The sequence below is a fragment of the Eschrichtius robustus genome, chromosome 12, assembly GCF_028021215.1.
Source record: "Eschrichtius robustus isolate mEscRob2 chromosome 12, mEscRob2.pri, whole genome shotgun sequence".
In the NCBI taxonomy this organism is placed as follows: Eukaryota; Metazoa; Chordata; class Mammalia; order Artiodactyla; family Eschrichtiidae; genus Eschrichtius; species Eschrichtius robustus.
This window is the reverse complement of record NC_090835.1, coordinates 55,219,926-55,241,712: the sequence shown is the minus strand read 5'-3', so window position 1 is coordinate 55,241,712 and position 21,787 is coordinate 55,219,926. Positions and strand designations below refer to the sequence as shown.

The 21,787-nt window shown below is 39.4% G+C and overlaps 1 protein-coding gene across 10 annotated transcripts in view; it reads left to right on the top strand.

The window, feature by feature from the left end:
• The window catches only part of RBMS3 (RNA binding motif single stranded interacting protein 3), a 705,499-nt gene that overhangs the window by 468,453 nt on the left and 215,259 nt on the right, over window positions 1-21,787 (top strand). For all 10 annotated transcript variants that reach the window (XM_068558019.1, XM_068558022.1, XM_068558021.1 and 7 more), the window contains exon 5: window positions 8,437-8,594. In XM_068558019.1, coding sequence (XP_068414120.1) covers window positions 8,437-8,594 — 158 coding nt within the window. The remainder of the gene's footprint in view (window positions 1-8,436; window positions 8,595-21,787) is intronic.

Below are 21,787 nucleotides of genomic sequence, written 5' to 3'. Positions count from 1 at the left end.
AATTTTAAAGCCTTGTGTGTGGCACACAGTAAGCTTAAAATAAATATTAGATAATATTGTGCTATACAGTGCTAATAATATGAGTCCTATATAACAACAAGTAAGTTATATGACTTGATAATAATACTAATCCTATGTAGCAATGAATATTTTTGTATGACTATGTCCTGTGCAATATTTTGGACATACTTTTGTTACCAAGTCCAAGCTTGTACTGCTCACCTCAGGACAGGCCAATAAATCGAGATGAGTTGTTGGAGCAAAGAATAGTGACTTTATTCGGAAAGTCAGAGGACTGAGAAGACGGTGCACTTGTGTCCCAAAGAACCATCCCTGAGTTAGAATTCAGGCTTCTTTTATACTAAAAGGGGAGGGGGTGTGGTTGGTTGTTGCAAACTTCTTGGTGCCGGAATCCTTTGCTCTTGCTGCTGTTCACGTTGATCTGGTCATGATATTCCTGTAAACCTCCAATAAAACCAAGGTAATTCTCTGTTCTGCAACTTTTTATCTCTGTATGAATGGAAAGTGATATACCTTTAAAGGTCAGAACCTTAAGAATGGACTATCCTGTATATATCAGGCTACAGGTAACATTTTTAACTTGTAGCAAAAGCAATAGCATACAAAGGTCAAAGTAAAAGAAACAGATCCAATATGGAGTCTGATTTGTTCTTCGCTATTACACTTATACTAAAAAATTTCTTGTGGTTTCACACAGAAATTCAAATTTAACAGGATGTTCTGTATTTTATCAGGCTGCCCTACTCTCAAGGGATATAGTGTTTGCCACCCAAGTTGTGTTGCACAACTCCAGGAGTTACCATTGGTGCTGGGCTCTGGTGTATCATTGACATAGAACACAATGGGAATGGTTGCCCTTGAGTGGAATTCTTTGTCCCTAATATCTTTATACCTCACTCAGTGACACATTTGTGTGTGTTCCCAATATGCCTGTGAGCCTCAGCAAGTCTATGCTGTCATATTCTGGGCAGAAGACATGGAAATGGTTTGCATCTGTTCTGTCTTTGTATGTGTTGTGATGATTATTCCAGAAGAAGTTAATAGGGTGCCATAGCAAATGTATGGCCATGTTCATGCCGTTTCCAGAATTCCAGTTGTTTGAGGGAGAATTGTGGTCATTGTCAACGAATCAAGTGACAACTTTGTATCCCAGAGCTCATGGCAGGGAGAGCCCCTTCGGAGAGGTGAATGAGACTGAGGAAAGGGGATGAGATTTGTTTACAATATTGAGTTTGTTTCTCTATGGTTTTGTTTCCTGTTCGCACTTTTGACCATCAGGACCCTGAGTACAAAACCATATGTCTTTGTGTTATAGCAGTACATTACAATAAAACTATAGAGAGATCTCAATATTGTAAAATGTTAATTTAGCATTTTCTCACAGGAGAAACCATCCCATCAGGTGATACTGGGCTGAGCTCATGAGGTCATATGGAGGGAGAAGTCAAGGAGAGCCAGGATCCCACCTGGCCACCTGGCCCAGGACCACAGGTAACTCTAATTCAGTCATGGAGACTCAAGGGGCTCATAACACTTCACTGCTCATCTCAACCCAAGCGCTGCTTTAAGCCAGCCCTGCCTTAAAGAATAACACACACAACCCAGGGTTCAGGTTGTCCTGAGCACTAGAAACAGTTTCTCTTTCTTTGCTGAGTGTGTTATACAGAATTACCCCCCACCCCTCCCCGATTAAACTTGCGGATGAGAACGCCAGTTGCCAGTGCTGTGCTTACATGGAATCTGAAACAATGAAATCCTTCTTTTAAAACATGTGTTCCTTAGGGAAGTTGTTCTTATTGGTTCTTATTTTAGGGAAATTGTTCTTATTGGTGCCATGGGAGGAAAAACTGGTAGAGGCTCTCCTCTGACTCCATCAATATGTGAAATCAGGGGAAGAGAAATCACCTTCTCGCTGTTAGCGGAGGGAGAAGACAGTTGAAAACAGGGGGCAACCCCCTTCATTGCTTAGCAAATAAGACAGAGGACACATTTATTGGGCACCATTTAAGGGTGAAAGCCTGCTTCTTGTCAGTCTTTCTTTATTTTCCCTCTAATGGTCTTTAATGCATTACCTCAAATGAATGCTTCTAGAGCCCCCATCGTAAGGGAAGGCTCTGGCTCTCTCTTTTTACCCGGTCCAAGGCCGTGACTTTGTAGCTAGGGAACACAGAGGTCCAACTGTGAAGGTCAGAGCTGAGCATATGCCCATATATATTTATGGCAAAACAGATTTAAAAAAAATTAACACACTGTATTAGTTAGGGTTCTCCAGAGAAACAACCAGTAAGGGGTGTGTGTGTGGTGTGTGTGTGTGTGTGTGTGTGTGTGTGTGTGTGTGTGTGTGAAGAGCTTTATTTCCTGGAATCTGCCAGATTATGCAGGCTGACAAGTCCCAAGATCTGAGGTCAGCAAACTAGAGACCAAAGAAGAACCAGTGTTTCAGTTTGAGTCCAAAGGCAGGAAAGAAACAATGCCCCAGCTTGAAGGCTGTCAGGTTTAACTCAGGGGAAGGTCAGCCTTTATCAGATCTTCAACTGACTGGATGAGGCCCACTCACATTAGAGAGGGCAATCTATTTTACTCAGTCAATGGGTGAGTTTAAATGTTAAAGTCATCCAGGAAACACTCTCACAGGTAGATCCAGTATAATGCTTGACCAGCATCCTGAGCATCCTGTGGCTCAGTCCAGGTGGCAAATAAAACTAATCACCACACACGTGTATGGTACTAAAGCAAGTATGTCCAGAATGGCCGGCTTCCTCCAGATCTCACCTAGAGGGGCTGTAACTCCTAGAGCCATGCAACAAGCATGCTGATGATGTTACTAGAAGAGTAAGAACATCTGTGTACAAAGTTAGTGTTCAACTAATTCTAAAACCTCCGATGCCTTTAGGGCAGCTTATTAATGCAGGAGGCTCTAACTCTCTGCTTCTGTTTTCGGGGAGAAGTAAAACATTTCATTTTTATTATTATTAATTTTTAAATTGCTACAGCATTTAAAATAGGCTATCCCATTAAAAAACAACTGTGCCTTTGTTTCCCCATTGATTTTCCTTTCTACTGGTGATATCCATGGACCAGCAGTATTTATAGGCAATCCCCAGAGTTGGTATACTGTAGTAGAAAGGGTATTAGATCAAGAGTCAAAAAATATCACTTCCGATGTCATTTATTCACTTACTCGCCATGGGATTTTTGTATCCCTCTTAAGATCTTAGAACCAATTTTCTCATTGGTAGAGAGGGGGTTAATAACTCTTGCCCTATCTACTGCCTAGAGTTATGATAAAGGGCCATACAAAATAAAATAAATGTCCCTGAAACACCTTAAATACTGTAAAACTCTGCTGCATGTAAGGAAATATTATTATCTTCGGTCTATATGAGCATCCCCTTCAATTTGTTTTTAAAGTATTATAGTCATGAGGTTGCTTTAGAGTTGTTTCAAACATCTTCAGGATATTTCAGGATATTTTGTCACCACTGCTCAGGACAATTCATCTTGAGACAGCTTTGTCCACCTAACAGTTAAAAGTGACTATAAATTGATTACACATAATTTTGTGATTTAATAAAAACTTGATAGTATGTAAAGTAGGCAAAAACTAATAACTTAGAAAGACCCATAGTGTAATATATTATCGTGGAAAAAAATAGGAACTAGTCCCCTAAAACAGTGTTAAAATTTGGTCCACCAAATGGTACTTGTTCACAAGGAAATACACACAGAAATAGAGAGTAAGCATTTAAAACCTTTTATAACAAGTTCACATTAGCATGACATTTAATCCAAATGTAATTTTGGTTTGTTCAATGTAGTAATAAAAAATTGCAACTTGCATTTTGTATGTCTCTTAATTTTTTCTATCAACTTTGAAAAATGTAAATATTTTGCAAATATTGGTTTGTGACAGATTGGAAATAAAAATGGTCCCCACCACAGGTGGCTTGAGAAACATTGCTCTAAAATTCCTAATGCCAATAACTACTTCCTGAATATTTAAATATAATTTCATCAAGCATGAGTGTTGTCAGATTGAGTGTTGAAATCTTCTTCAAAGGTAGTTAGCTTTTCCAGAATCATGCATATATAATAGTCATAATGTGTATCCAAAAAACACAGCCCCAGACATAACCTTTGATCTATATATGAGCTATATATGAGCAATAATTTTGCCTTCCATTTGTATTTATTTGCTAAGCTTCCTTGAAATGTTCTGACATTGTCTTCAACTGTAATAAAGCAAATGAGTACCAATAAACCTAACACTAAAAATCTGAGAAAAATGAAGTCATTTCAGGAAAAAAAAAATTTTATATTCTTACGTAAAATGACAAGGTCTCTGCTCCCATTAACGATGGAGAGGGTACTGTTCTAACTTTTTCACAATCTTTTGACAAAACTAAGTAATAAATCAAGAAATCCCCATACAGATGAAAAGATACAGAAACAGAGCAAAATGGAGGAGTTACTTATGGTGAGATGGTCAATTAAATGTAATAGATGTATGAATTGTAGTCATATACTTTTACAGACTAGCATACACTGCAGAGTATTCACTCAGTTGATGATGTGTGAAATGCTGACTAAGGCTAGGAATCCTTATTTTTTTGTAGCCTTACCTCTGTAACTAAAGCTACTTCATGAATAAGCAAAAGTGAATAAAATAAGGGATTCAGAGATATTTATTCTTGCATGTACAAATATTCCTTTGAACCACAGTTTGCCATCTGTTATTCATTGATGTTTAGGAGGAAAGGCAGTGTTAAGGACTGGGAAGAACATTGGACCTGGTATGAAAGGATATGTGTTCTATTTCTAGCCTGTTACTATTTAGCTGAGTGGCCTTGAGTAAGTCATAAGCACTATTTTAGCTTGTTTTCATTTTTGTTTTTCCCATCTGTTAAACATCAGATTGGACAAGATGCTCCTTTAGGTCCATTCTGGAGCTAAAAGATCATGAAAATTTAAGTTAAAAAAAAAAAAAAAGATTTAAAAAAGATTCTAGATTGCAGATATCACATGAGTTATTTTTCTGCAAATTTAAAAGGCACATTCTTCTAGGTTCATAGTGCCAAAGAACCTTTTGAAAGAGCCCATCTATTTACGTAAATCTGGTACGTAAATATAAAACTGAAAATAAAAATATAAATGCATATATTATTTTAAAGTTCATTCTATGCAGAAATTAAATTCTATTGTCATCAACAAATATGTTCAAGACTTATATTGTATTTCAAAGGAGAGAATTACTTAATGAATAACACTGCCCAAACGCTGTATTCTTTCTGTAAATACAAATTAAGGAATGACACTCTCCAATTCTGTACTGTCTCTGTGAATACAGATTAAGGAGTTGGCCTTGCTGTTTGAATTTGGATTCAGAAAATAGCTACTGGGCAATCTCTTGTTTATTAAGCTCCGTATGTTAATTACACACCATTTTGAGAAGTTGCAGTGCATTCTGTACTTGCGGAATTTGGAAATGGATTTGAATCAGGATACACTGGTGTACTGCTACTTAGATCTGTACACTATGCTTCACTAGTGAGATTGGTTGCTTATGGTTGTTTAGCCTCATTAAGGATGAAGGTATACAGAATGTTGGGCAAATGCCAACCCATTCATGGGACTGCCATGTTCTGCAGCCCACTCTCTGGGTTAAGCAGGAACTCCCACAGGAACTTGAGTTGATCTAGGGTATAAGCTCCAGAAATCACATCATAGGAAAGTTTTTCTTCTCTCAACTCTTTCTCAATTCTGATTCTTCACAGGAAAAAGACTCTGTCTGGTCCTAGTGTGCTTAATACCTCTCTTCATTACGAATCTCATTTGTAACTAAGAGAGAGTCAACCACCAGGATCACAATCTTCTGCGAACAAACAGTATCTAATATAATATAATCACGTGAATTTGTTGCCAATTTTGATAGTAACCTACTTATGCCAAGTGATACTGGCTTTTTAGCTATGGTAGCAACATAATGTTATCTTTTACAATGGATTTACTTAAACCCAAAGATAATTTGATTTAAAGCAAACTTTTAAGGACTTCCCTGGTGGCACAGTGGTTAAAAATCTGTGTGCCAATGCAGGGGACACAGTTAGATCCCTGGTCCAGGAAGATCCCACATGCCATGGAGCAACTAAGCCCATGTACTCAGCACAACTGCTGATCCTGTGCTCTAGAGCCCACACACCACAACTACTGAAGCCCGCCCACCTAGAGCCCATGCTCCACAACAAGAGAAGCCACCGCATTGAGAAGCCCGCGCATCACAAAGAAGAGTAGCCCCCACTCGCTGCAACTAGAGAAAACCTGCACACAGCAACAGACCCAACATAGCCAAAATAAATAAATAAATAAAACAATTAATTAATAAAAAAGAAAACTTTTAAGTAAATAAAATTATAGTACATGGCTGGCAAATTTTCTAAGATGATATGCAAATGATTGAAGCTTGGGAAACATTGGGCTACTGGAAAAATACACTGAGATGGAAGATAGAAAATCTGACTAAATTTAATTTGAACCCTGTCACTAATGATTAGATTGTCCTCGGTGAGATGATGAATTTTTCATGCCTCCACTTCCTCATTATCCAATAAGTATGATGATATTTGCTTAGCTACCTTTGGAATGATGATGTGAAGATTAAAATTAAAGGATGGGTAGTAAAATAATATAAAGTCAAAAGTCATATATACATAGGTTTGTTATTATGTATCTAAAACACCACTTTTTCTTTTCTTTTAGGTTTTTTTTTTCTTTTTTCATCACCCTAGCAGTTGGGCAGGGGATCATGTCCACTTAGGAAAAAAATAATATCATCTCTGTTTTCTCTCTAGGATCATGCCATTAATTAGCGGGGTGTTTGTGTGTGTGTGTGTGTGTGTGTGTATGTCTGTGTGTGTGTGTGTGTGAGAGAGAGAGAGAGAGAGACTACAGTTGTACAGTTTCTACATATACACTATTCCCAAATACTAAAACTGTGTTGTCTTTTCCTGATTGATTACCTGTTTATTTGCACTGTTTTTCGTGGTGATCAAAAAGTTTGAAAACTAAACTATGTTTCAAAAAGAACCTAATAATAGATCTTATTCATCTCAAAGCTTAATAAAAATATTATGGCCTGTCTGAATATTTAGAGCTGTTAAAAGTAATGGAGCTTAGTTTCATGCCAAAACTATTTCTTGATCTGTAATAATATTTGGAATTTTGTTTATTGTATTTTTCGTTTTGCTTAAAACCTCAAATTTGCTACAGAATATATCATCTCTTCACAAAAGATATTTTACTATTACATAATGTCATTTCCTATAGACTTCAGAATTGCTTTTTCCAATTTAATCATGTTTCTTCTTGAAGTTAAAGTTGTTGTGTTGGTTAAAATATAATAGTTCATTTAAATATGGGATCTATTTTGATATTAATGATTAATCATGTCAGGCTTTTGTCTGTGCTTTATTTTGAGACATGCATACAACTAAGTTCCAACTTATTAATTCATTGTGTGAAATAGAAGATATTCATGCACTGAGAAATAATGCTAGCAGTTGTTGTTTGATTTCCCATTCTATTAAGGAAAGCTTATTTAAGCACTTCTGCTTCATAGTCTCATTCATATATAAATATTTAACTGTGGTCTATAGCAGTGATTGCCAAACTTGAGCGGTCATCAGACTCACCTGGAGGGCTTGTCAAAACACAGATCACTTGGCCCACCCTCAAGTTTCTGATTCCAAGGTGGGGCCTAAGAATTTGCATTTCTAGAAAGTTCCCCATTGATGCTGAGGCTGATGATAAATGCTGTCCTAGGACCACACTTCTTTTCTCCCCATTGGTGCAGTGGAAGGCACTATAGCAAGACAGGGGAGCCCATGGACTTTGGTGATACCCCCAGGTTTCAGCCCTGGCTTTGACGCTTAAGAGCTGTATAACTTAGACCAAGTTAGGGATCAATTTTGTCCACTGTAAAGTAGTAACAATTATATGTACTGGGACTATTGAATGAAATAATGTGTATCAAGTGTTTAAAGCAATGCCTAGCATGTTACCAACACTCACTAAATGCAACATTAGTAACTAGTGGTGACAGTAGTTAGAGTGGTAATAGAACCACTAGTTATGGTCATAGAATATACATACTTACCTTAGTTCAACTGCAATAAAAGTTTATTAGACTTTTCTAAGGAAGGCTAGACAGAAAGTTTGGTTTTCACTGATGACATTGCTTCTATGAGAAGCATTCTGGAAAGAAGGAATTCAGTGAAAAGAAATACCACCCTTACTGAAAGAACTTCCAAGAGCATGCTAGAGATTGGAATCTAGACGGCAGTGTAAGCAAAATGTATAAATTTGTGCAATGTTTCTCAATATTCAGAACTTAGTGCATGTGTTTCTTTTTTCCCTTAGCAACAAGAGCAAGACCCAACAAACCTATATATCTCAAATCTCCCCATTTCTATGGATGAACAGGAGCTTGAGACTATGTTGAAACCATTTGGACATGTCATTTCCACAAGGATACTAAGAGATGCTAATGGAGTCAGCAGAGGCGTTGGCTTTGCCAGGTAAAACACCTGCTCTTTCCTTGTATTCCCTTTAATTCCATCCCTTTCTAGCACTACAATAGTGCTGGAATATAGAATATTCAAAGAAAAGTAGCTTATCAAACTGACTGTATCTTTGCTTTGAGTCAGAGAATTCCAGTGTAACTAGAAATATGTTGTTCTTGCTAAAATCTGTACATAGAATGTTTATATCTGTCTCAAGTTGTAATGGTATGCATAACCCCTTCCCAGTCCTCTCTATGCCTGTAGATCAACAAAATCAGATGCCGTCAGTTTCTACTAGGGATAGTAAATGCCCAGCACCCCAGAGCTAAAGATCCCATGGGGTGAACGAAACATCCACATGTTTTAGCATTGATTTCTAAAGAGCAAGATGGTAGTATTTCTCAGTCAGGGCAAGAGAGAAGAGAGGAAAGATTTCGAGAAACAGGAACTGTTGGGTCAGGAACTGTTGGGTAGTCGCAAGGAACTCAGAAATCTAAGGGGAGGTGAAGAGGGCATTTGCATTTAAGAGGCCCTGGCTGTGTGTTTTTGATGTTTTAAACAAAACAGAAAAGAACAAATTGCACTTTTCTCATTGTTGGGAAAAGATGAGTAGTTTTCTTTTTAACTTTAAGAGAATGTTTATGAAAGAGGATCTCAGCCAGGAATGGAGTTAAAATGGTGGTACCTGCTGTGCTTTCATGAAGAAACAAAGTTAAGGAAACTACAGGGAAAATGAAACTGCTCAATAACAAAGGAGAAAAGGAAAAGCTGTGTCCCCACGGCTGGGTGTGTTTATGCGTCTTGAGGTCTTGAGCCGACTCAACATGAATGAATGGATGGATGTTAATGTCATCTGGAAGGCAGCCCCTTGCAGGCAGGTGTTTCCCCCTATGGGGAACCCTGCCATCATTGGAAAAACCATCCCAAACCAACCTCTGGGAACCCACTTGGAAAGATATGAAAATGCAGTGATTAACTGATCTCTAACTTGACTTCCTTGAGGTCATGGACCATGTCTTAAAATTATTTTTATTCCCCACAATGTTCTACACATACTAGACCGGGAGACTTATGCAGGATACAGGTCTGAAGATTTGAAGAGAAGTCAGCAGAATGAAAAACATCTCCCCAGACTTGAATGTATGCATGAGGCATTCAAGTTTTCAGAACATTGTTAACTGTTGATTGTCATGGTCAAGGCAGAGCTAATTGCACCACCTGGGTCTCTGAAATTTGCCAACTTAGTCATTCTTGGAGACTGTACAGCCTGCTATTGGAGGCCTAGCCAGTGCAGGAGGCACTAAATGCCTGCCATGCTCCACTTCACACTGCGTGTACACGCCTTTGTCTCAGCACCCACCTCCTGCCCCGCAAAACCTCTCTCTAACAAATTAGTTTCTCCTTCATTTATGCTCCTGCTGAGAAAGGAACATGTTTCAAATTCATCAAGAGAACACATTTTCTAAGAAGATCTATGTTTTGTTTTTTAAACAAAAGATTTTTGGTACAAAGTATCGATATATTTGTTTGCTCAGGCTGCCATAACAGAATTCAACAGACTGGGTGGCTTTAAACGACAGACATTTATTTTCTCCCAATTCTAGAGGCTAGAAGTCCAAGATCAAGGTGGCAGTAGGTTTGGTTTCCTCTCTGTGTCTTGTAGATGGCCTTCTTTCCCCATATCTTCACATGGTCTGCCCTTTGTGTTTGCTCCTAATCTCTTCTTAAAAGGGCGTCAGTCAGATTCGATTAGGATCCACCCATTATACATACACACAATTTATAATCCAAACTCCTGGGATAAACCATAATGGAAAAGAATATTAAAAAACGAATGTATCAATATATATACGTAAAACTGAGTCACTTTGCTGTACAGCAGAGATTGGTACAACACTGTAAATCAACTATACTTCAATAAAAAAATAAATGAATGAATGTAATATAAAAAAAATCAACATATATACACAACTTCTTTATTCATTCATCTGTTGCTAGACACATAGGTTGTTTCCATGTCTTGGCTATTGTAAACAATGCTGCTATGAACATTGGGGTGCATGTATCTTTTTGAATTAATGTTTTCGTTTTCTTCTGATATATACACTAGTGGAATTGCTAGATCACATGGTATTTCTCTTTTTAGTTTTTTGAGGACTCTCCATTCTCTTTTCCACAGTGGCTGCACTAATTCACATGCTCACAATAGTGTACAAGAGTTCCCTTTTCTCCACATTCTTGCCTGTCCCAGTACTGGTGCCAACAGACTGGTAGGTGGGGATGGAGCTGGGTCCTGAGGCTAATAAACTAGAGGGAGGATTCCACGATGGCACTTTCCAGTACCAGTGTTATTATGGCAGAACGAGCTCCCAGAAATGAGTGCTGCCCACATCTCTGTCCCCAGGGGGAGTCCCAGTTGCCTCCTGTCTCTCCAGGAGACTCTCCAAGATTAGCAGGTGGGTCTGACTCAGGCTCCTTTCAAAATACTGCTTCTGCCCTCATTCACGGAGTGTGTGAAATTTTGTGTGCCTCCTTTAAGAGTAGAGTCTCTATTTCCGACAGCCCTCTGGGTCTCCTGAAAGTGAGCCCCACTGGCCTTCAAAGCCAAACGTTCTGGGGGCTTGTCTTCCCAGTGCAGGACCTCCAGCCTGGGGAGTCTGATGTGGGTTTCAGACCCCTTGCTCCTTGGGGAGAACCTCTACAGTTGTAATTATCCTCCCCTTTGTGATTCACCCACCGGGGTTGGCGGGGGCTGGGGGGCACGGGTCTTGACTATACCATGACTCTACCCCTCCTACCTGTCTCATTGTGGTTCCTCCTTTTTTTTTCTTCTTGGCTTTTTGAGTTAATTATTATTGTTTTTGTTATATTATTATATTCACATTTTACAATTATAGAAAAAATGAAGGCAAGAGAAGTTTAAAATCCTGTACAATATCTCACAGAAGATAAGCAGGAGAACCCACTTATAGGTTCGGGTATAGGTGAACATAAGCCCATGTTCTCACAAGGAATATAGCCAAACAAATCACGATATATCTTTAGTTGTGGAAGATCTTTTCCGGTAAGTTAGTCTTTCTCATTGATAGCTGTTCTATAAATAGTTGTAATTTTGGTGTGCTCGTGAGAGGAGGTGAGCTCAGGGTCTTTCTGCACTGCCATCTTGGGACAAAATCCCAGGTGTGGTTCTTGGTTCATGTGCAAGAGATCCTGAAATTCCTATGACTCAAAAGAAAACCCCATTATTATTTTACTTGTAAGCTATATTCATCTTCTTTGATAATCACCTCTTCACAGTAAAGGTGGTATCTTCGTTTTATATTTAAACCACTGAACTTCAAAGCATTGATTTGAATGCCAGTAGGGTGCAGAGACAGCACAATTACAGGCTTTTTAACGTTCCAGAAGCACTAGATAGTGTCTGAAATTACAGACTTTTCATTTTATTATTATTTTTTTCCTCTCTTGGAACATAAAACAATTTTGTAACATCCACCCCCCTGCAGGCAGCATTTTATAGCCAAGTCATAAACCCCGAAAAACAAAAGTTTATGGTGGGAATGCTGACAGTCAGACAGTCAGACCCACTACTGCAGAGCTCGCGGGTGCCAACAGACTACCTTGCCTTCCAGCGTGAGGATCAGAACATAAATCAGCCTGAGTCTGGAGGGACAGGACTGCATGTTCACGTTATCCATTTCCCATTCCCAGAAACATAAGACCGTTTGTCTAACAAAACTCACATTGAACGAGTGTTATGAGAGGCCGGTAAAGAATGACCCAAAGTGGAGAAGGGATGAGGGTAAGCGTTCACAATTACTCCAGCTTCAACATCTGGGAACATAGAACCTCTTTAAGCAATGCATTTACTGTCCCCTGGTGAGCTAAAGGGCGTGAGAGACCGCTGATCACAGAGACCTTTGTATTCTGTAGTTTTTTTCACCTCTCTTTAGTACTCTTAATTTGATTCTCATGGAGTTTTGTTTCAATGACTTTTAACATCTGGGCAGTGTTCTGCCACTCCCTACCAAATGGGCAAGTTTTCCAAATAAATCATTTCAGTTCTTCTTTCTTTGCACTAAGTAAAAAACTTAATCACAGTTATAGGAAGACAAATAGCCTGATTATTAAAAATTAGTATAAATAGATTAAAATATTATTTTTGTATTTTCTTTTAATTACTTTAAATATCATTACAATTTTATTCTTTACTTTCTACTGCCTGACATTTCTTGCTGCCTATCTTCTCCCACCTCCCGAAATAGAGAACTCGGATTCAGAATAAACATAAAGAAAATATAGAAATTTTTAAAATTATAAGGCAAATGCCAATACTTTCTTTGTAGGCAACTATATGATGCTTTAAAATGACCATCAAGCCTATCTAAATGTGATTATATTGTTTGGAATGTGTTTCGATTCTTATCTACCTTAAATCCATCTTTAAGAAATGTTGTGTTAATATTTCTCCCTTGATGTTTTAGCAATTCATTTGCCATTACTGTCTCAAATGCATGGAACTAGGAAATCAAATGTGAGCAAAGAAAATCTCTAAAATGTAAACTTAGTGATTAGTAACCGCCAAACTACAGCTGTGTTTGCACAGAAACAGGTTACAACTGTGTTTGCTGAGATTGAAAAGAAGGTGGACTGTTATTCCTTTTAGTAATTTTAATTCCTCTCTCAATTGCCAGCAGATGTGATCCACTAAAGAGAAAACCCCTGGTCCACCCTGTAGCTTCTTTATCTTTATTCTTGTTTTATGTGTTTATCTTCATCGTTTCTTTATGTTGCCTCTTTGTCTTTCTGTCTTTTAACATCAGAAAGTCACGGTCATGGCTAGAGAAGGCAGAACACTCTACTTTCTTTTCCGTGCATTAGGAGCCCTGGTTTTCAAAACCCAAACCAACCAACCAACCTATCAACCAAACAAACAAATGAATTAAATTGCATTGAATAATCTATTATTCTGAAATCTCCTGGCCTTCAATCTTTCTGTATACATGCTTTTATAAAAACTTAGAAAAGGAGAAAAAACATACAGTTTATTGTTCTATTATTTTGAAAGTGGAATGGCGTTATTCCAAAGTCAGCCCTCCGTGGGATGGGAGGAGAGTTCTGAATATTATTTATCCTTGTGAAACTGAAATTGGAGAACTTTGTTACCTTGCAGTTGGAAATAGAGGCCATTCCCTGTGCTCAGGGTCTGTAAGATCTCTTTACCCTGTGCTTGCCCTAAGTGCAAACCATGACAGGGACTCTTGGGTCCTGAAGGCTGTGGGGATTTCAGGTAGGTTGTTGGCTTCCAGCCAATAAAGAGAAAGACTTCGAAATATCATTTGGAGGACGCATGTGAGCCTCTTTTATTTAATATCTTTCATACGTGCTCTGCTTTCTATGAATTGGACAAACCTAACATCCATCTATATCCATGTGGTTATAAATATGGCTTTGTGGTCAGAAATAACTTAGCTTTCATCTTAGTTCTGTTCTTCCTATCTGTGTTCTAGGACTAGTTACTTAAACTCTTTTAGCCTCCCTTCCTGATATGTAAAATGTATTTTTTTAAAAATTTTTATTGGAGTATAGTTGATTTACAATGTTGTGTTAGTTTCAGGCGTACAGCAAAGTGAATCAGTTATACATATACATATATCTATTCTTTTTTAGATTCTTTTCCCATATAAGTCATTACAGAGTATTGACATCTTGATTTTATTTATTTATTTGTTTATTTATTTATTTATTTTTGGCTGCGTTGGGTCTTTGTTGCTGCGCGCAAGCTTTCTCTAGTTACGGCAAGTGGGGGCTACTCTTCTTGTGGTGTGCGGGCTTCTCGTTGTGATGACTTCTGTTGCGGAGCACGGCCTCTAGGTGCCCGGGCTTCAGTAGTTATGGCTCGCGGGCTCTAGGGCGCAGGCTCAGTAGTTGTGGCTCATGGGCTTAATTGCTCCATGGCATGTGGGATCTTCCCGGACCAGGGTTCAAACCCGTGCCCTCTGCATTGATAGGCAGATTCTTAACCACTGCACCCCAGGGAAGTCCCGTAAAATGTATTAATCCAGGCATTCATTCAGTTCACCTAGTAAATATGTGGGCACTACTAATATGCCAGTGATTATTCTACATCTGATAATTAGAGATGTGCACACACACACACACACACACACACACACACACAAAGTATCTGCTTTCATTGACTGGCGTTCTACTGGATTGGGGACACAGTAAGTATGTCATCAAACATAAAACAGTAAATAAGGAGTATCAACAATTAATATCAAATAACTAAAGTACTATAAAAACAAAATAAAGCATAGGGGTGCTATAGAGAATGTGACAAAATGAGAGGTTTGAGGTAAAGGACAGGAAAGCCCTCTGAGGAGAGAGCATTTAAACCAAGATGCACATGATAAGAAGAAACCAGCATGAGACTCCCTGGTGGGCCTGGAGAGGGAAGAGAGCTGTTCCAGCAGAGAAAAAGAGAGAAGGAGAGCTAAGCTGGGGCCAGTTCCTCATACTTGGGAAACAGAAAAAAGGCCAGGTTGATATATTATAGAAAAAAGAAGAGAGATGTAATAGATAGTAATATCTAGTAATGAATGAAATATGGCTGCAGCTCAAAGAGATTGATTAAAAGTGATCAAATGAGTTCCAGTTGCATTGAATGGTGAGATTTTTCTAGACCTGAACATATTATACTTATTGATTCCTTCTTTATCTCAGTTTTAATTTTTGAACTGAATGTTTTTCCATTTCTTTACCAAATTCCCTTTGAACACAATTAATCTATGGTTAAAAGATAGATTTAGATTATGATGCATCCAGACAAGGATGTCAGCTGGGGGTAGGTAGGTAGTCTGAAAGAAGCAGTTCCCAGACTAAGTGTAAGTAAACTTATTTTTTCTTACATTTTTCTTGAAATACACAGCCTCAGAGATCATTTTGTTCCTTGGGTATTGATAGTTTTATGATGTAGCCGTCAAAGTGCTGGCTAGAAACATAGTTTCACCACAAATGATCCAACTGAAGAGGCTAGCATGGAGGAGTATTTACAGAAGTGTGGGCAGAGTTAAGGGAACTGATGAAGGGATGCTGAGATACCCAGAGATGAGCAGCAGAGGGAAGCCTTTACCCCTGAGAGCAGACGGCAGGTGAAGCCACGTGCCCAGAGCCCAGTGAGACCCAGAGCCTTGGAGGAGGGGCCTCCTAGAGGCGCTGTAGACAGGGAGGGATGTAACCCTTGCCCGACAGACATGGTGCCAAAGCAGAGAGGATGAGGAGGACCAGCCAGATCTCTGTTTCCACCAGGCCTCCAGTGGTGACACCAATAAAAACCATCAAGTAACAGAGCAAAGGTGATACAGTCCATGGAAGGGTCACTTCTTTGGGGCATTGAGCAGAGCAGAGAAGGCATATGGGGGAGGGCTAAGCAGAAAACATCAGTACACATGGATGAGTTAACTAATTTTCTTTCCTCTTGACTCCACTATTAAAAAATAGAAATAGAAAACAGTGCAAAGTCAGCAATAAATACCACCTGCTACTTCTCCTTCAGATTGGCAATGGATACAGGTAGCTTGGAATGATGGCAAACTGGCTCTGTTTACAGAAAACAACTGCTCAAATCTAGAGTAACTTTGCTGTGATGTCTTTTTTCTGACATCATTTCTGACACCAAATATGTGGATTTTTGTGACATTGAATATGTGTCATTTTTCCATACTAATTATCCAATTCTCTGACTCCAACTGGGTGTCCAACAATTCATTTCAGTTTTAACACTAGCTACTCAGTCGTCATCAGGCTGCACAGGTTCAAGGGCTAAGTCCCACAAGACTGTCCCCACTTCAGACACCACCACAGATGGGGTACCAGGCTACCCACAATTCTGCCCCACCCACTAAAAATTCAGGGGTTCCCTTGACACCCCTCAGGCTTGAAAATTCCCTAGAACTATCCACAGAACTCAGGAAAACACTTAAATATTTACCTGTATGTCATAAAGGATACAGCTCAGGAACAGCCAAGTGAAAGAGATGCATAGGGCAAGGAAGGGGGTGGGAGAAATGGCTCAGAGCTTCTCTGCCCTCTCTAGGTGTCCCGCCCTCCCAGCACATCAGTATGCCCACCTGCCCATCACCTCTCCAAACCCTGTTGTTCAGTGGTTTGAATGGAGGTCTCATCACATAGGCGCCATTGATTAAATCATTGGCTATTGGTGGTTGCACTCAAATCTCCAGCCCCTCCCCCATCCCCAGACACTGAAGAGTGGGCCTGACAGCTCCAGCCCTCTAATTCTTTGGTCTTTCTGGTGACCAGCCCTATTCTGAAGCTATCTAGGGGTCTCACCTTGAATCACCTCATTAACATAAACTCAGGTATAGTCAAAAGTGATCCATTATAAATAACAGAAGACATTCCTTTCACTCAGGAAATCCCCAGAGTTTTAGGAGTTCCGTGCTAGGAACCAAGGACAGAGACCAAATTTATTTTTGTTATACCATAGTTGCCATGCAGAAAACACCTTATCTCGTCTTTCATCTCATCTTTCAAGAAGAATCAGAAATTCAAATTTTCATGTGAAGTCTCCCAAGCTCTAAATGTTGACAACCATTTCAAATTTTTCAAAAACTCTTTGCAGCCCAAGCAAAACATTCGTGAAGGCTGGATTTGGCCCATGGTTTCCAGTTTGGGGCACCTGACAGAGAACTCCAGAACAGTGGTTTTCAACCCTGACTGCACACTGGCATCACGTGGGCAGCTTTCAAAAATATGTGCCTAGACTTCATGCCAAAGCAATTAAGTCATAATCTCCTGAGCTGGGGCCCAGACACTGGTATTTTAAAAAAATAGTTCCCTGATAATTTTAATGTACAATCATTTTTAAAATAAGCTTTTTTATTTTGGAATAAGTTTAGTTTTACAGAAAAGTTACAAAGATAATACACAGGTTTTGTACACCCTACATCCAATTTTCCCTATTGTTAACCCTTTGCATTACCACGGCATATTTGTCAGAATTAAGAAACTGACATCGGTACATTATTATTAACCAAACTCCAGACTTTATTGGAATTTCACCAATTTTTCCATTGATATCCTCTTTTTGTTCCAGAATCCAATCCCTGGTACCATTTTGCATTGGGTTGTTTTTCTCATCAGTCTGCTCTGGTTTCTGACAGTATCTCAGACTTTCCTTGTTTTCCATGAGTAGTCCCAGCCAGGTATCCTGGAAAATGTCTCCAGGTCTGTGTTTTTCGATGTTTATTTCATGATGGGATCCATGTTATGTCTAAGTTTTGGAAAGAATACCACACAGGTGAAGTGCCCTTCTTGTTATATCATATCAGGGTGTAATCTCCATTTCTGAGAACACCTACTCTAGTTAATCATGGCTGAATGAAATGCAGATGGCCGGCCCCATCCAGCTTCAACACAGATGAAAGCAGATCAGGGCAGGAAATCAGGAGTGATGACAGGAGGCCAGCAGTGGAGCCCCATCCCTTCCAAACAAGCCAACGAACTGAGTGTCAACGGACAAAGGTTCCATTGCAGGCTCCTCCAGCAACTCAACTTTAGAGAAGCCACGGCTTTCTGGTGTTATTTTCTTCCTCTGTAGCATGTAGAAGTTGGTATTTCCAGTCCTGAATATATGTGATTCTAAAGTTTTGGAGTGGGTTTTCATGAGCCAAATATTGTCCATAGCTCCATTTCATAAGAGGAATGTGCTTCAATGCTAAGCAAGGGGCCACCAAAATGTCAGAGTTTCTGCAAAGGGAGGTGGTGGGAAGGCCAGTCTGCTTCCCTGTTTGGCATTTATGACACTTGCCTCCTAAAGATGTAAAGCACCTCGAAGGAAGAAAACAAATTGCAAAAACTGAGAAAATTCAACTCCTTCACTCCTCTTTCTTCCTGAAACTCACTATTATTCCTTCTGTTACCATGGATTATGAAGTCAATGACATAATTTGTTTTTTACAAAATCTTTTCATGTTGACATTTTCCTCAAATCTTACCGGAAGCGAGGATGAATGGCTTGCAAAGCTGTATGTTCTAAGTCGCCAATAATTTGTACGGAGCCTGTGATTGCAAAACCACAAAAATTTCACAATAGTGGAAACCTTTCATTAAGCATCATAAACGACAGGGTGGATTTGTTTTAACTCTGTGCGTAATCATGCTATTGCTTTAAGATCATAAACTGAGAGGTTCTCTATGGAGGTGAGATAGGTAGGCTGCAAATCGTTGTACACAATACTTTGCCACCTCTGTGTGTTAAGTCTGACCCAGAACATTCTCCTGGTATTGGATCAGGCTCTCATCTGGTGTAATTTGCCCGTGGGGATTGTATTGGCTATGAAACTAGCACCTATTAGTAGCTGTTGTAAGAAAGAAATTTTCTCTAAATCACAATTCAGTGGTGCGTTTCAAATGACTGAAACCAGGTTCCTAGACACGGAGACAAGAAAGAATGTCAAACAGGATCTTTAATGCACATTTGTATTTAAACATCAGACCTAACAGAAAACCCTGAGGCTTTATACAATGATTGGAGCCTTGTAGGAACCTAATTAATGCATCGCATTGTCGGGTGAATGGTTGGCCAGGCACACGAGCTCTTCTGAGGGATGTGAGAGGGTTCAGGTACCGCCTAGAAAGAATGGGTGCAGTTGTAGGGATTCAGTGGCCCATCTGAAGGGGCCATGGAAAGGCAGCTTTGTCTGGCGCGCTGCCTTTTCAGACCCACTTGATAATATCAGTGTCAGTTTCAAGTGGAGCGCGTGCCAGATTGCAGATAGCTTGGGCTGGCATTTCAAATAGGCTAATTGTGAAACTGGAGAAGAAAATGGTCACATTCTTGCTAAGGTGGCCATTCAAATGCAGTCTCTCCCCCAGAGTTCCATGGGTCTCCCTCTGAGCCTTTCCCCTTGGCAGCTCCTCGATTGCCCTCTTTGCTGGGATGGCTTGGCCTTGTTAAAATGTGCCCTGTGTATTAAAATGAAATTGTCACTGCTGGGTGGTGCCACATAACATGGTTTGACACTAACCACTGGCAGCTACAGAAAACAGACTTTTATTGCATTTATTCTTTCAGAGATGAGAGTCTCTAAAGGCTCCTGCAGACATATACTTAGTTAAATCTGAATGAAGCCAGAGTGAACACTCTACGCTGCTGTCTGGTGTTCACAGAAATGGCCCCCACTGGGCTTGGTGGGGCTGTAAAGCAGTCTTAACAAAAGATGATTGTACTAGAATCCAAAAGGGAAGATATGAGGCTTTCAAACCTGGACAAAAATGTTTTAGGTGGGTGGACGAGATGAAGCCACCAAGCACACGCACACTATCCCCCATCCAGTTTCAGTGTGCGTTTAGAATTCCGTGTTGTTTTAAAGACAAAGGGGAAGGATTTGATTTGTAGGACTCTGGCAAGCAAGCTTTAGATTCTTAACTGCCTTTTATCTAGATGAGTACCCAGAGAGCAGCTGAACAGGGAGGGGGCCCTGGGGCATAAGCTTTTCATGCCATAGCTCTCCTGGAATCAAAATTCCATAAAACAACATCTGTAGTAATTAAGGGTGTACATTTCCTCTCCCACTCATGTCTCTGCTAGGAGGGAAGGTTATCTTCCCTAAGAGACAATGGATAGTGGGTCCTGTGGGAAAAGAGAAAGAGCAGAATTTGAATTCTTTTGTTCCTAGAAATGGAAGTTTCCTAGTTAAAAAAAATATAAGGGATTTCCCTGGTGGCACAGTGGTTAAGAATCCACCTGCCAATGCAGGGGACACGGGTTCACGCCCTGGTCCAGGAAGATTCCCACAAGCCGCGGAGCAACGAAGCCCATGCGCCACAACTACTGAGCCTGTGCTCTAGAACCCACGAGCCACAACTACTGAGCCCGCGTGCCACAACTACTGAAGCCCACGCGCCTAGAGTCCATGCTCCACAACAAGAGAGGCCACCACAATGAGAAGCCCGCACACCACAACGAAGACCCAATGCAGCCAGAAGTAAATAAATAAATTTATTTTTTAAAAAAATTTAAAAATAACAAGTTGGAAGATGTAAAAGATTCCTCTGGAAAGAAAATGTGAAGGAGTTAGCAAAATTATACTTAGCTGCTCCTCAATATTTGGAATGGGGAACGATTCATCTTATCTTTCTAATCCAAATATCCTCTGATTTGGGGGAATTTGTGATTAAGCAGTAAATAAAATGCTATTTTTGTTTTTATTAAAAGTGGGTATTATTAAGCTTAAAGAGTTTTAGTTTTGCATTTGGACACAAAAGTGAGTCACTCTTCAGATGTTCTTCAAAATAACACTATGTGGATCCTATGGGCATCTAATAAATGAACATTAACCTATTAATGTCAGATTAGTTTCCTGTGCTTTCTTGTCATATTAGGACCAGCTATGTAATTTGTGGGATCTAGTGAAAATTAAAAATACAAGACCCCTTGTTTAAAACGTATTAAGAATGTCAAGATGGTGACAGCAGAACTTTAAATCAAGTGCAAGGTTTTTCTAAGCACAGGGCTCTGGTACTGCATGTGTACCCCTGACATTGGTCCTGCTCTGCTTCACCATCTTATCAATGCAGAAAAAATGTGCATCTTTCCCATGCTTCCTAGGAATGTACATTGGAAAACATTTTGTTTTGTTTTTTTTAATTTGAGTCATAAAATAATTACAGCTCCCCAGATGGAATGTGCTTTTGAAACCATCTTCAAATAGAGCTACCATATGATTCTGCAATCCCACTCCTGGGCATATATCTGGAGAAAACCGTAATTTGAAAAGATACATATATCCCAATGTTCATAGCAGTATTTACAGTAGCCAAGACATCGAAGCAACCTAAATGTCGATTGACAGATGAATGGATAAAGAAGATGTGGTATATACATACACAATGGAATATTACTCAGCCATAAAAAGGAATGAAATAATGCCATTTGCAGCAACACAGATGGACCTAGAGATTATCATACTAACTGAAGTAAATCAGACAGAGAAAGACAAATATATGATATCACTTATATGTGGAATCTAAAAAAAAAAAAAAAATGATACAAATGAACTTATTTCCAAAACAGAAAGACTCACAAACTTAGAAAGCAGACGTATGGTTACCAAAGGAGAAACATGGGGATAGGGATAAATCAGGAGCTTGGAATTGGCATACACACACTATTATATATAAAA